Raw genomic sequence first — 13,898 nt, 5'->3', positions numbered from 1 at the left:
ACTCAGTCTAAAATGTTTGCATCTGTTTAATCAGATGTGATGTCATGTATTATATACCTCTGTATAACCATGTTAATATTGTAGTACAAAGTACAGTACATGTTTTTCTTATTTTATCAAAATTTGAACATTTTTGTTTCAGTCAGGTAACTTTTGATGTCGGGCAGGTAACATTTGTTGTCAAAAATAAAATCTTGTCGAACCCTGACTTAAAGAAATTTAAAACGATATATGTTACATCAGTGCGTGATGACGTACACCACAGGCTCATATTTCAGATATCAACAGTTAAATTCTGACTAGTCATAAAGTAAATTTGAGATATCTCGATTGTTGTTCTGACTAGTCATATTTCCAGTTAAAAGTATCGTAAATGACACTGGGTTTATAGGTACAGTAAGGATTGGTGTTCTTGGCATTTTTCCTTGTTTTTTATTATTCATATTGATATCAAAATTCTATTGTATTGACTTAAATTAGGAGTTATTTCATGATAAAAATTTAGCCATATCATCCAGCCCTTGTGGTAATAAAATAGTTTTTTTGTAAATATCTCATCTTTGATTAGACCCCATGGAGGAAGACATCCTGCAGGTGGTGAAATACTGCACTGACCTGATTGAAGACAAAGATCTGGAGAAGTTGGATTTGATAATAAAATACATGAAAAGGTCGGTACTGCGAGTTTAGTTTTGCCTTCGCCTGAAGCCTATTTATTTTTTCCCATTTCCTTAAACTAATTTTTTTTTTTTTGCAGGATCATGCAGCAGTCGGTGGAATCTGTTTGGAGCATGGCGTTTGACTTCATCTTGGACAACGTGCAGTTGGTTGTTCAGCAGGTTTACGGTAGCATCCTGAAGATAGCATAAATAGAAAGGGAGAGCGTCCCAGTTTTTACGTCATTGACGGAACAAATCATGACAAGTACATAATTTTTTTTCCATTACATTTTTCACTGCAACACATCACTGTGGTTCACTGTGGTTCAAATCCTCGTTGTATAAATGCAGACAGTCAGAAAAAGAGCCATAACAAAAAGCACGCGTATCAATTTTTGTACTTTTTTATGTACAAGTAATTCATACTGAAGAGCAATAAAGGTTTTCAATGTTTACTCACAACCCAAATTAGCAAAACTCAGCATATTTTTATCACACATTTGTTTAATTCTGTTTAATGTTTGCAGTCAATACTTTCTTACCTGCTTTTTATACATGTAATGTAGCCAGGCTTTGTAATATTTACAGCTTTTGTTGTGTTTTCAAACTTGACAATTCAGCTGACTCACCCTTTTCATATATAATTGGTCATAATCGAAAAAAGTTTATTCATCGGGTAGCCTGGTAGCATGTTTTATGCATTATTTGACCTCAGAAGTTGTCAGATGAATTTTTTTTTTTCAGTTTGTTTTTATTGGTGCTCGTCTTCAGCACTTAATCTGTGAATTACCTGCAGCTGCTGCGCACAGTTGTATCCTCTTCTCTTTCAAAAAAACAACAAAAAAAGTGCCAAACTTTGTTGCTGTAAAGTGTAAATAATGTTTTGAAAGATCTTTGCCAAACATTTTAAAAGAACTGTATGTGGAGGAATTGCCTCTTGTATTGTTTACCAATAGTAAAATCTTAGTAATGGTCTTGAAATTGTAATTCTTCTAACTCTAAATGGTTTTAAGTGTTCCCACATGGAAATCAGAAGCTAACCAAAGTACATTACAAAGAGGTTAGCGGTTGATTCTATGTAGCACTCTAAATTGGACGTGGACATAAATCGTGGCAATCAATGAGCCTATGCATAATTTTTCACTCACTAACAAGAAAGATGTCTACTCAAGGTAATGTAACATTCATTGAGCATTTGTATCAGGAGTTGCTCAAGTGTTGCATCAAGTTTTCACAGGATTCTTTAAAATAATGCTGGATTTGCATAGAAACAATTGATCTTTTGTGACTCGGTGACCCATCTTGTATAACTCGCACTCTGCAAATATTTGCATGGTTTGTAACTGCATTATGTATATACTCCGAGTTTAACTTTTATGTAATTGGTCTTAAGAAGACACAGCCGGTTGACTTTTGATCTTTATGGAAGATAATGACAGTGGTTGAAAAGTTTGTTAAAGCAGTAATCCTATATGCAAGCCGGATCAGTCTGAATGTAATTTGGAATGTGCAACTTTTCACTCACTTTGTAAGATGTTACTTCTCTTCACTCGTCATGCTTTTCCTCAAAGAAGTGGCCAAAAGTAAAGGGCCAAAGTTTAACTCTTCGAATTGGCTCGTGCCTGAAGACCTGAAGCTGTGAAATTGTTTGTAAGTTTTCTAAATCTTGGTAATAAACTTAAAAAGGTTCTGACCTATGTTGTTGTGTACTTGAGTTTTTCAAAGCTGAAGCCTAGATGGAGGAGATATACTGTACTAAAATATTCTTAGTTTTTTCTGTATTCAAATAATACTTTTTGTGTTTTTTTATTTTAGAGAAAACATTGATTTGTATCTGGGCATTTTCACTTTTAACACAATTAATTTTAGTCCCCTCTCTAGTTTCATTCCCTTAATACTAATCACACATTTTCAGTGTGGATAGCAATTCTATTGTAATAATTTTTTAATAAATCAAAGTGGTGAATTTATGTACCTGTGAAAACACTTAATGTCTTATTTGAATTGGCTTAAAAGTAAACTGTTATTCCTTAACATTAAGTCAAAACCACACTGCTACAAGTAAGTTTACCACACATTACCATAAGTTTACTAGTTATTGAAGTAGCTATATTACAAACTTCAAGTAGTTACTTCAATAATAACTTATGTAAGTAAAAGGTATGGTGTTGATTTGAGGTCTTTCCATCAATTTCCTATCTTCCTTTATAATCTTGGCCATTTTTATTTATTACACAATTTGTAAAAAATACACGTGAAAACAAACATTTCTTAGATAATTTCCAATCTAAAGGTTTAAAAGCCTATGATTTAAGGTTAGATGCACATTAGAACAATATACATGGATATAATAAATTTTAGTACATAGCGAACTAATTTTTTTAGTGGGCAAAAACTTGACTTGTGACCTTTTATTTTGTAAAACAACCGGAAGCTTGTACGTCCACAGAAGATGGATGATAGAGGAATTAAGAAAAATCAAAGAAACATTTAATATAATAAATATATTACAAAAAGAAACAAGAAGTAAAAGTGTACAGATTATTTTAAGTTTTTTTCTTAGAAAAACAAAATTAGAAAAAAGAATAAATGCAACATAAAATAAAAGTATTTTTATCCACACTCCATATCAGTAGATGGCGGTAATGCACACCTTCCGTTGTTTGCCAACCGCCATAGAACACCACACAAAAGGAAGAAGCTTTACGTCTTTTTTCATGCGCCACACATCCGCTGTTGGGTCTTCGCGTACCAAGTGAAGTTATACTGTCATTTTTTAAGGTAATTGCATTATTTTGTTGATGTTTAATATACAGGCGCTTAATTTTACAATTAATGACCATAGCATTGGCTCTTCTTTGAACTCTTATATTTTTAAACACATCTACGGCTACGGGCGAATTCTCTCCCTACTACGGTTGTTAGCCAGCTAGCAAGGTGCGCCCTGCCTTTTGTCTCTACTCTTTTGATGGTGTTTAAAGATCATTCAAAGGAGTCAGTTTAGTCAAAACATTGATTATACTTTTTGCTTTGTAGACTACAACAAATTGTGAGAGAATGACTATAGTATGTATTTTACATTCATAGTTTTAACTGTCCGATAAAATGTGACAAATTTAATTAGTAAGACCAATGTGTTTTGCAAATTATTTATATTACAGCTGTTTTGAATTATCTTTAATCCAGCTATTCAGTACCCTTCAAAAGAAGCCGTGACTATAAATGTGGCTTCTAAGCTACATCAAATCTTAATTTCCACCTCATCGGTCTTTTGTTACCCCCTTTCAGAGTCCGAGAGCTACACACGGGCAGCCATGGACAATCAGGCAGTTGAAATGATTTCAAAGGTTTTGGAGGAAAGTGTGAAGGTGGTAGAAGAGCAGGTGGATGCACAGCTGAGCCAGCTGAACAAAATTGATGAAGATGAATTGGAGAAACTGAAGGAGAGGCGATTAGAGGCACTGAAAAAAGCTCAGAAACAGAAGCAGGTAAGTTTTTACACACTTGTCGAAATTACTTTTTATTTTCTGTCATTCTGTAATTTGCAATTTGGGTTCTTTGTTTTTAAGGAGTGGTTGTCCAAGGGCCATGGGGAATACAAAGAAATCCCCAGTGAGAAAGACTTCTTCAGTGAAGTGAAGGAGAGTAAGAAGGTTGTGTGCCACTTCTACAGAAATTCAACCTTCAGGTGAATTCATTCTATCAAGGTTATACAACCATCATCGTGTTGCTAATAGTCTAATATGAAGTGGTTAATTTTGTCTTGTTTTCTACATGTAGGTGTAAAATCCTGGACAAACACCTGGCCATCCTGGCTAAAAAACACGTGGAGACCAAATTCATTAAACTGAATGTAGAAAAGGCTCCATTTCTGTCAGAAAGGCTTCGCATCAAAGTTATCCCAACGCTGGCTTTGCTTATAGATGGAAAGACAAAGGACTACGTAGTTGGATTCACTGATCTGGGCAACACTGATGAGTTTTCAACAGAGATGCTTGAATGGAGACTTGGATGCGCAGATGTTATCAACTACAGGTGAGAAATAATGCACTCACTCTTCCACCTAACGTCAAGAGTTGTGCTGTCATAAACGATTCCAATTTGACTTTTTTTTTCTAGTGGTAACCTGATGGAGCCTCCTACAAAGACACAGAAATCTGGTTCAAAGTTCACAAAAGTGGAGAAGAAAACCATCAGAGGGAGAGGTCACGATTCTGAGTCCGATTCTGAAGATGACTGAAAACAACTGACTGGTTTTCTGTCATGGGGCTACCTCCCAAACAAGTTTTTTTTTTAAGCTGAGACTGTTTTTGTTTTTTCCCCCAAGAAACTTTAAGCTTAATTTGAAATCAGAGGCAACTTCAGTCGTTTGTTTTGCCTTTAAAATATGTTGGAACAGAGTCAGTGATGCATGTGGGTGCCAAAATCCAATTCTGATTTTTAGTATCAGAATACGTTTTAAATGACAGTGTAGTAAGTTTGAATAACAAATCTAATACAATAAATTTAATGTTTTAATTCTGCTCCTGTGATTTTTTGTATAGCTCTAAGTTTAAGTGTTGAAATTGTGCTGTCTTTCATTTACTTAATGTAGCAGAGTCAAGACACAATTCTTATTTTTTAACATTTATTAACTGGATTTTTGATGAATATGACAATGTGGAACTAAGATTCAGACTCATCAGCTTTGTTGTCAACAGGCTTAAGCAGGCGATGCACAATCAGCTCTCCTCTGCTGTTGATGTAAGTATCAGCCATGTCCTGTTCATCAGGAAGCCCGTATGGAGTTTTTAGAGGCTGTATCCTGTGTCAGTGGGGAAAATTAAGAAGTCAAGATCGTTATACACAAATTGTCTTAAATAACCAGACATGGTTTTATTTTCAGTTATTACAGAAATATAAACCTTTAAGATCTCTTCTATGCAAGATTTAATGATTTACAGATATTAAAAATGTGCTTGCACCTTCAGTTCACCAGTCTTACCTCACAAGGTGTTTGATCATCTTCAGTTGGTTATTGACCGCAGGTGTGTTTTTGTGAATTACTGACAAGTGGATCTAAGAACAGGACAAATACAGAACAAAGTGAGTTTTTCTTTCTGCTGCAGGGGTCACCACAGCAAGCATACAGAAAGATTTGACAATTGTTTTACACCTGATGCCGTTCCTGACACCACATAAACCTGCAACCTCAGGATAACGACTGGAGCACTGACCGTTGAGCTACCACAGTCCCTGAGAACTACATCGGTGTACTGTAAATTTTAAAGTAAAACACTTTCCCCTAATATTTTTACAATTTCTGATGAATAGCATTAAATTAAGGCAGCCCTAATCAACGCTGACTTTAGATTTACCTTTTTAAGGCCAAAGTATTCCACTACCCTCTTTTCCCAGTACGGCCTTCTATGCGCACTTTTGACTCGGGTCACTATATGCAGTTTGTGAGGTTGGTCGGGATCACCGCCATATTTTTCATGTTCTTTTGATCTCTCTTCAAAAATCTGTCAAAAAAAGAACTAGACATTATGAAAAGCAACAAAAGAGAAACACAAAACCCATCTTTACTACCTTGACTGATTAAAGTGTTAGGAGGCTTGGGATGAGTTTTGTATTTTTATAAACAGCCATGTGGTGCTGAACACGTGTTTCAAATTTGTTTATAATTAGATAATTATTATTAATTAGAAATGTTACATTTTTAAATAACATGTGACAAAGACAAAAAGGAAACATTGATGCTTACCTCTTTTGGGATTCTAGGTTTATGATGTTTGCTGCATGCCAACACAAACCACCCACAAGGTGACAAAACTGTGGTTGCTTTTAGGTTCTGAAACAAATGTAAAATAAATGTAGTATTACCATGTTTGTTTTCTAATATGTAGCATCACCTAAATACTACTTTCTTCACCATTTGATTTAAACCTGTATATTTGTACCCATCTTTTCAGCATCTTTGTGTATTGCAGATTATCAGACTTTAACCTGACACCATGTGAAGTCTGTTACCTCTTTCATTGATGGCTACTATTTCTTAGATGTGGAAACACTGGAAAGAACAGGTTGGAAAATAATCTAGTTACCTGCATTAGGTTATTATTGTTGTTGTTATTATATAAAATGTATTCATTTAACAAACAAAACAACTACATATAATAGAAAAAATATATACAAATCAAATAAAACTAGACATGGGTTTTTACGATGTAAAAACAAGTGTGCATTGCCATGTAGCACGTCATTGCAGCATGGCTTTGCCTGCAGCATTGGACTTGCAGAATGAGCTTTGACCAGGATCAAATGTTTTCTAAACCAGCTTGTGCCTGTCACGTCAGCAGGTGTTTGTAGTTAAGTTAATTGTGTGACAATATGAAGTTTGAAGAGATTTTTGTTAAAGTTGCAGTAGCTGGATTTGAACCCTGATCTCAAACATGAAAGCCCACAGTGTTCATCATGAGACTACAGGAGATGTGGCAGAGGACAATCCCAGGGATTGGATTGTATGTATACAGAAAAGGTTTACCTTGCCAATGCAATTATTGACACTTAAGTGCAGTATATTACAGCAATAGGACAACATAAAGACAGTATTACAGTAAAACATCAAAATACAATCATATTAATATTGTAATCACTGAACTGAGTTTAAATATTATGAAACTATGGTGCAGTTATCATATTGTGTAGGGGCAGTATTGGACCAATACAAGGCTCTATTGACTGCATTATAATTTATTAAACATTAATATTTCAAAAACTTAAGTTTTACAGGCACCAAAAGGCATAGCCATCATTTGGCACAGGGGCTTTACAGATATAAATTACAATGGCAGCTCTAGGACAAAGTATGCAGGAGGAGAAGCATGGCAAAGTTGAGATGACTTGGATGGGAAACGAATCACAATAGTGTGCATTGCATTGGCAATGCACACTGATGAAAGGCAACAGAGAGAAGACAAAATCTTATGCAATATCATATAATAAACATTATGCAGAAAAATAACTTTAACCCAATCATGGCACCAAAAGTGTCACTGCCTTTAGTACACTTCCTGACACACACACACACACACACACACAAAGAGAGAGAGAGATACTTACCTTTACAGTCAGAAGGCTCAAGCTGCGGCTAAAAGCAGACATGCTGAACCTCTCAGGGCCACAACTTTATCAGCAGAACCTGCTTCAATAGAAAAACTACGTCAAGGTTACAGACCACCAAACCGACAAACGAAAGCGTGAACCAAGCTTAACTAAACTCTAGTTTTAAAATGTGAAATTTCTTACAAGACTTTCGTACAAAACTCGACTAAGGCATTTATTTTAGAAAAAACGAACAGAAGCCGAAAAGTGTAATCACGTTTGTCCTTAGTTTTCTTTCCTGTTGGTTCCGGACACGCGGGAAGGAGTAACATCTAAATCGATCCGATGTGCAAATATTGCCATGCTTTACCACAATTTTTAAACTTTTTCATGGATTTAAAATGTTTAGGTACAACAGTAAAAATATTTGAACATATATAGCTACACAACATTTTATTTTTGTAAACCAATACATATCTACCACGCATGGATTGATCAGAGTTTTCTTTTTTTCTTTTTCTGTTTCTCCGGGAAATATTTTGTTGATACACTGGCGCAACTGTCAATAAAGGGGAAACCAACTTTCTTTTCATGCCTTTTCTGACGCCCGTGAAGCATGAAACGACATTGGTATCATAAATTGTAATAAGGATACCATTAATAGAGTAAAAAAAATGTCAGAAAACCATGTGTCGGGGATGGAGGCGTCCGCTGTGTCTGTGCTGAAGCGAGCGGTGGAGTTGGACCAGAGCGGGCGGCTTCAGGAGTCTCTGGTCTGCTATCAGGAGGGCATTCAGCTACTCATAGACGTCCTCAAAGGTATCATATGATTATTTAGTTCCAATAATGCAAACTGAAAGTCCTTAAGTACAACTTTTTTTATTTATTTGTCTTATAAACAGCTTTAAAAGATGAGTCAAAAAGAGGACACTACAGGGACAAGATCAAGGGTTACATGGACAGAGCAGAGCAAATCAAAGCTCACGTGAACCAGATGAAAGAAGGTACTTTAATTCACACGTAGAAGCTTCAATATGAAATATTAAAATGACAGAGTCAACCAGCCTTGGGTTAAGGGGTTGTGTTTGTGCACATGCTCAAACAAGTTAATATTTACTAAGGTGATCATCTGACTAACAGACTACAAACACTCAGCTTCAGGTTAATTCAAATTTTAACTATTGTTACTATGCACCCTTCTTTTGTGGGTACCAGTAGAAACCATCTGCTATAGATCTGTTTGTACCAATCTTGGCAGCCGCACCATCACAGATGACCTAATCTAACTAGAGAATTAATATTACTTTCTATAGCTTGAAGGTAGGCAGATGTTTGACAAATCCTCCTCACCACTCAATATTAACCTCTGACTCCTAACCCTGACATCCAAAGCTAACCTTAACCCCTGACTTTTGGCTCTAGAGTTCCCTACCAGAGATCGAGTGCTCTGGTTGTTTTTAGTTTCATTCTGCCCTCATGTTCTGACAGATGGGAAATACCATGAGCAGATAAAAATATCAGACGATGCCACTGGTTACAGTTATGAGGCTTTGTTTAAGCCTTACATCAGCAACGCTCTCACAGAGGTCTGGGTTGAGGACCCGTACATACGTCACACACATCAAGTAAGAGCTCTGTTTTCCCTCACTGTTTCATTGCATTTCTTTCCTCTGTTTCAATTTGCATCGGATTTCTTTATATTAAGCTTTGTTCGCATTAAAATAGTTTATGATTTGTTTCAATCAGTATAAAATTAAACATTTCATTTGAGTATTATAATTTTAAAACCTTAAATAATGTTTTTTTGTTCCACTCAGGCATTTATAAGAAGATGCATTGCTAAATCATAAAAATTTAAAAGCATTCAGTTATGACAGTTTGACTTTGTGTCAAAAATTTGTCTTAACAGCAATTTTATTCAGCTAAAATATTTTCCCACCTGACCCACCTTTCAACATAATTAGAAAACTTCTGATAAATAGTTTATTGATTAATAGATCAGTGTTGTAAAAGTGATTTATTTATTTTTTTTATAAATTTGGTACTTAATAAGTCTTTAAACAATGAATGGACATCTACAACTTATTAGATTTGGAGTCATTTGCATTTCTTCAAGGGCTGGTAAAGCTTACATTTTTGTTTGTTTTTGCCTATTTGTTGTAAAAGTCAAACCTGTAATTTTTTTTTTCACTTTTTTGTACTTCATCATTTTCAGATTTAACACTGTAGTAAAGTTTGATGTAAACTAAAAACATGGGTTTTGTGCAAGAAAGAATGGTTTATTTATTTATTTTACATTCCCTAGGAGTTCTTGCACCTTTGACTCGAGTTAAAGTTAATAATAGATCATTGTAATTTAAAGCTTTAACAGAAAATGTAACTTAAGTTCACCTTTAGTCTGTCTGTTGTCTTCTTTCCACCAGCTGTACAACTTCCTGCGTTTTTGTGAGATGCTGCTGAAATCGTGCTGCAAGGTGAAACTCATCCATCTCCTCACGTCACAGGATGAAGTAGGTTGCCCAAACAATGAGTTCGTATTGTCTCATTGATCCACAGCTGACTCTTTTGCTGGCTTTGTGCTGTTTCACTGACACTTGTGTTCGTCAGGCTGACAGCAGCCAGCAGAGCAGCGCTCTGTCTGAGCTGAAGGACAGCCTGAGTGCTCAGGGAGTGACTCTGGATCTGCAGTACTCCTCCACCATACATGACAGAGAGATCAGGTATTTTATCATGTACATATCGTTAGTTTTGATTTGTTAAAAATACTTACAAAGACTTCTTTTCTAGGTTTGACAATGGCTGGATTATAAAAATTGGAAGAGGGTTGGATTACTTCAAGAAGCCCAAGGTGAGACTGCATCCTCATACAGACAAATATTCATTCCGTCAGTTCTGCTTCTTTCAGCTTGTTAAGTTCTGGTTGTCATTGTGTCCCACAGGGCAGATTCTCTGTCGGGTATTGTGACTATGACCTGAGGCCGTGCCATGAGACCTCTGTAGATATTTTCCATACAAAACACACAAAAACTTTGAAGGATTCATGATGTCAATAAATTCTTTCTAACTTAAAGTGGACATGTCATGCTTTTAAATCCTTATTTTTCCACATTTAAATCGTTCAGTTGGGGATTTTATAAAGTGGAACTGACATGCTTTGGTCTGCATTCCTCCTTATTCTAACTTTACCAGCCCCTCTTTCACCCCGTTTCTGATGTGTGCCTCAAAGCAACTTGTTTTCATACTGTTCCTTTGAGGCAGTTCAAGCCTTAAAGGAAAGTACGCAACAAAATCCATATAATGGTTAAAAGTGTTTTTTGCATGATACGTCCCCTTTTACAAACATTGATAAGATTTTTTGCTTTTTTATTTCCTTTGCATTGATTTTTCATTTTCAGAGGTAACTGCAACAATAAATCTATTTCATGTCACTTTAACAGTTCTTTTGGTACATCTAAAACTTTTTTTATAACTTTGAATGTAAAAATAATAATAACGTATTTTGGCATTTTATGGATTTGTTGGGGAGAGAAACATTAAAATTTTAAAACATTTATTAAAAAGTGTTATTAATATGCTCATTAATCTTAAGTGTTTGTTTTTATTGCTTCATGTTTTACACAAAGCAAAACATTTTGATGTACCATCAGCAGAGGAGCACATTCCACCTTCTTTCAAATATTATATAAAACATTAACATGATTTAATCAGGGGAACTTGTAAACAACCTTTTAAAAGATTCAAAAGAGTTTGCAAATTTGTAACCATGTATCTTTAGAGCCTGCTGGAAACAATAAAAGCTGCTTTAAGTTTGCAAAAAAAAAAATACAAACAACTAATCTGTGTGATAATATGGAGATCATAAAATTACAAAAAAAAAAAGTTAATTACCGAGTGTCTTTATTTGCCACAAAATGCATACATATATTACGGAGCCCGCGAGGGGACATGGGAGATTTTTTTTCTTTTGCGTTCCCACGCAATAGTATTGCATTACCTCGCAATACCTTTTGTGTTCCCTCGCAAAAGTCGTTTATCTCTGTTGTGCCTGATATTTATTAACAAACTGACATGTTCACCATTAGCAAGTTAGCCTACTGCTTTAATTCAGCTTCAGAATGAATATATCACACAGCCAAGCATGGAAGTATATCATATGCCGATATTTTAACACAGTACAGGCACGCAACATCAACGTCAATTTCACGAACTTGTGGCGACACATCCTGTTTTGGTAACTGGCTATTTCAAAATAAAAGTCTGATTTAATTCAGTTCATACAAAACATCTTTTGGGTGGGAACGCAAAACAATATTGCGTGGGAACGCAAAAGTATTGCGTGTGAACGCAAAAGGAAAAAAAATCCCCCCGAGTCCCCTCGCGGGCTCCGTAATATATATCACACTGAATATACCACAAACAATTTGATTATTAACATCATTATTACAACTATTTTCTACAAAAATGACTAAGATTTAATTTGTATTATTCTGCTAATGGTAAAAGTTCTGGGAAAATTCTGTTATATTTGTTAGTAGACCTTGGGTTTATTGCATTCAAACAGTGATTTTTGCTAAAAATAAAATGTTTGATAGTGATTTTGTAGCATTTCTGCAACATGTGACAAGGTTTTGTTAAGTTTTCTGTATTCTCGCATCTTTATAGTTTTTCTTTCCAACACATATAGCAGCACAAGTTAAACAGCTGCATTATATGCACATTTTCCCTTTTATTTTTGAGAAGCAATTTCAATTAAAGACTCATTTCAGGCCTCATGTAACACACCGACTGTTCCAAGATATTTGTTAATTTTATGTTTATATATTCAAAATGAGCAATGTATCCCAGAACACAAACACAGTAGATGTTTAAACTGTTCTAAACACAAATACTAATTACTTATCAAGTGTTTTCTTGGTTAATTAAACTATAATACAAAGTTTATTCAGATTTACAGACTTCTTAGCAACTTAAAAATCACTGTTAGCAATTTTGAAAGTGTGCTTTTATAAGTTAATAAAAGAAGCTTCTTAGGATTCAAACTTTACTTCAGTCTTTCCTTTCCACAGTGTTTTAAACTGATGGATGCTGGATCAAAAATGTTAACAATTTACAGGATGTTGATGAGAAAAAAGGGTTTCACTTATTAACTCCACATTCCTCACATTCATGAAAAACCTACAATGAAATGTAATTAAAGTTTAATATGGTTACATAAATTAAAAATATATATCAAATTCAATGACATCTTATATCTAGAGCAAGTAAAAGAGGAAGCATCAGCACTTTTTTTTTTCAAAAAAATCCTTGATGTGTCATTTAGTCAGGGATAATCCAATGATGCTAATAAAAATTGCATTGAAAGTTTTGTAAAACAAAACAAAGATTTTAACTATAAGGGGATTCTCTCATATGTTCATGACTAAATCAATAGAAACTCCCATGAGTTCACAGCGCTGCAGTCGGATTATAGTCTTAATCTCAATAGCATGGTCCTCATTTGGCCTCAGAGATGAAGAAAATATAATCCATTAGGAAACCTCAGGAACCTGAGAAAATACAGTCTTTGTTTTTTGCTGTAAACTGCAAGCAAAAAAGGGGGAAGTTTACTGATTCAGAGTTTTCTTGCAATAATAATAACAATAATAATTAATAATGTATATAATCCTTGATCAAACCGACACACACTATAAAAATACACGAAGCTCTGATGTGTATTTGTTCCATTATGTGCAAATTCAAGACAAATCCATGAATGAGGCAAATCCCAGACTGTGAGGTCACTTTCGTCTGTTAGCTTGCTGCGTGTCGTTGTTGATTGGATGTCATGCAGATGTCACTGCTGGATTTATTCTCTGATGAGAGAGACCAGGATTTGTGTGACGGGGTGGGGGTGGGGTGGGGTGGTCCTCATCAGAGAAGCTGCTCAGCCATATACCCAAATGTTAGAAATGTAGATGCAAAGGTTTGTTTTTTGAATCCTATTTGTCTCAGTCCGTTTTTTTCCATGCTTACATACTGTAAGATTAGATTTCCATGGTTATTTATTTATTTATTTATTTATTTATTTTAACATCAAGATACTAAAAAGCTAAAGTATCCTGTTTAAACTAGATACAAGTCCTCATCAGAGAAGCTGCTCAGCCATATACCCAA

The 13,898-nt window shown here is 35.0% G+C and overlaps 4 protein-coding genes across 8 annotated transcripts in view; 3 read left to right on the top strand and 1 right to left on the bottom strand.

The window, feature by feature from the left end:
- rev1 (REV1 DNA directed polymerase) overlaps positions 1 to 2,356 on the top strand; it is a 23,964-nt gene extending 21,608 nt beyond the window's left edge. For all 3 annotated transcript variants that reach the window (XM_014011679.1, XM_014011678.1, XM_014011680.1), the window contains 2 exons: positions 569 to 671; positions 758 to 2,356. In XM_014011679.1, coding sequence (XP_013867133.1) covers positions 569 to 671; positions 758 to 869 — 215 coding nt within the window. In that variant the 3' untranslated portion in view covers positions 870 to 2,356. The remainder of the gene's footprint in view (positions 1 to 568; positions 672 to 757) is intronic.
- Positions 2,357 to 3,339: 983 nt separating this feature from the next.
- On the top strand, positions 3,340 to 5,177 carry txndc9 (thioredoxin domain containing 9). The gene is made up of 5 exons (XM_014011674.1): positions 3,340 to 3,440; positions 3,948 to 4,147; positions 4,229 to 4,347; positions 4,440 to 4,694; positions 4,779 to 5,177. Exons 2-5 carry the CDS (start codon positions 3,974 to 3,976, stop codon positions 4,897 to 4,899), a joined length of 669 nt encoding a protein of 222 aa, XP_013867128.1. The 5' UTR covers positions 3,340 to 3,440; positions 3,948 to 3,973; the 3' UTR covers positions 4,900 to 5,177.
- Positions 5,178 to 5,269: 92 nt separating this feature from the next.
- On the bottom strand, positions 5,270 to 8,088 carry mrpl30 (mitochondrial ribosomal protein L30). Of its 3 annotated transcripts, none has more exons than XM_014011677.1 (6): positions 8,023 to 8,088; positions 7,764 to 7,842; positions 6,406 to 6,492; positions 6,017 to 6,163; positions 5,644 to 5,717; positions 5,270 to 5,463 (listed from the first exon to the last, which is right to left on the bottom strand). In XM_014011677.1, the coding sequence occupies exons 2-6, from the start codon at positions 7,803 to 7,805 to the stop codon at positions 5,325 to 5,327; spliced, it is 489 nt and encodes a 162-aa protein (XP_013867131.1). In that variant the 5' UTR covers positions 7,806 to 7,842; positions 8,023 to 8,088; the 3' UTR covers positions 5,270 to 5,324. The 3 variants fall into 3 exon arrangements, with proteins under 3 accessions (XP_013867131.1, XP_013867130.1, XP_013867129.1); XM_014011676.1 differs by having other exon boundaries at positions 7,764 to 7,845; positions 7,950 to 8,082; XM_014011675.1 differs by having other exon boundaries at positions 7,950 to 8,082.
- Positions 8,089 to 8,312: 224 nt separating this feature from the next.
- On the top strand, positions 8,313 to 11,323 carry mitd1 (MIT, microtubule interacting and transport, domain containing 1). Its single transcript, XM_014011673.1, has 7 exons — positions 8,313 to 8,564; positions 8,648 to 8,749; positions 9,234 to 9,370; positions 10,169 to 10,255; positions 10,353 to 10,465; positions 10,533 to 10,593; positions 10,685 to 11,323. The coding sequence occupies exons 1-7, from the start codon at positions 8,420 to 8,422 to the stop codon at positions 10,787 to 10,789; spliced, it is 750 nt and encodes a 249-aa protein (XP_013867127.1). The 5' UTR covers positions 8,313 to 8,419; the 3' UTR covers positions 10,790 to 11,323.
- Positions 11,324 to 13,898: the final 2,575 nt, after the last annotated feature.

Source organism: Austrofundulus limnaeus, unplaced genomic scaffold (genome assembly GCF_001266775.1).
Source record: "Austrofundulus limnaeus strain Quisiro unplaced genomic scaffold, Austrofundulus_limnaeus-1.0 Scaffold83, whole genome shotgun sequence".
In the NCBI taxonomy this organism is placed as follows: Eukaryota; Metazoa; Chordata; class Actinopteri; order Cyprinodontiformes; family Rivulidae; genus Austrofundulus; species Austrofundulus limnaeus.
Note: the sequence above shows the minus strand (reverse complement) of the source record. Positions and strands in the feature narration are given on the sequence as shown.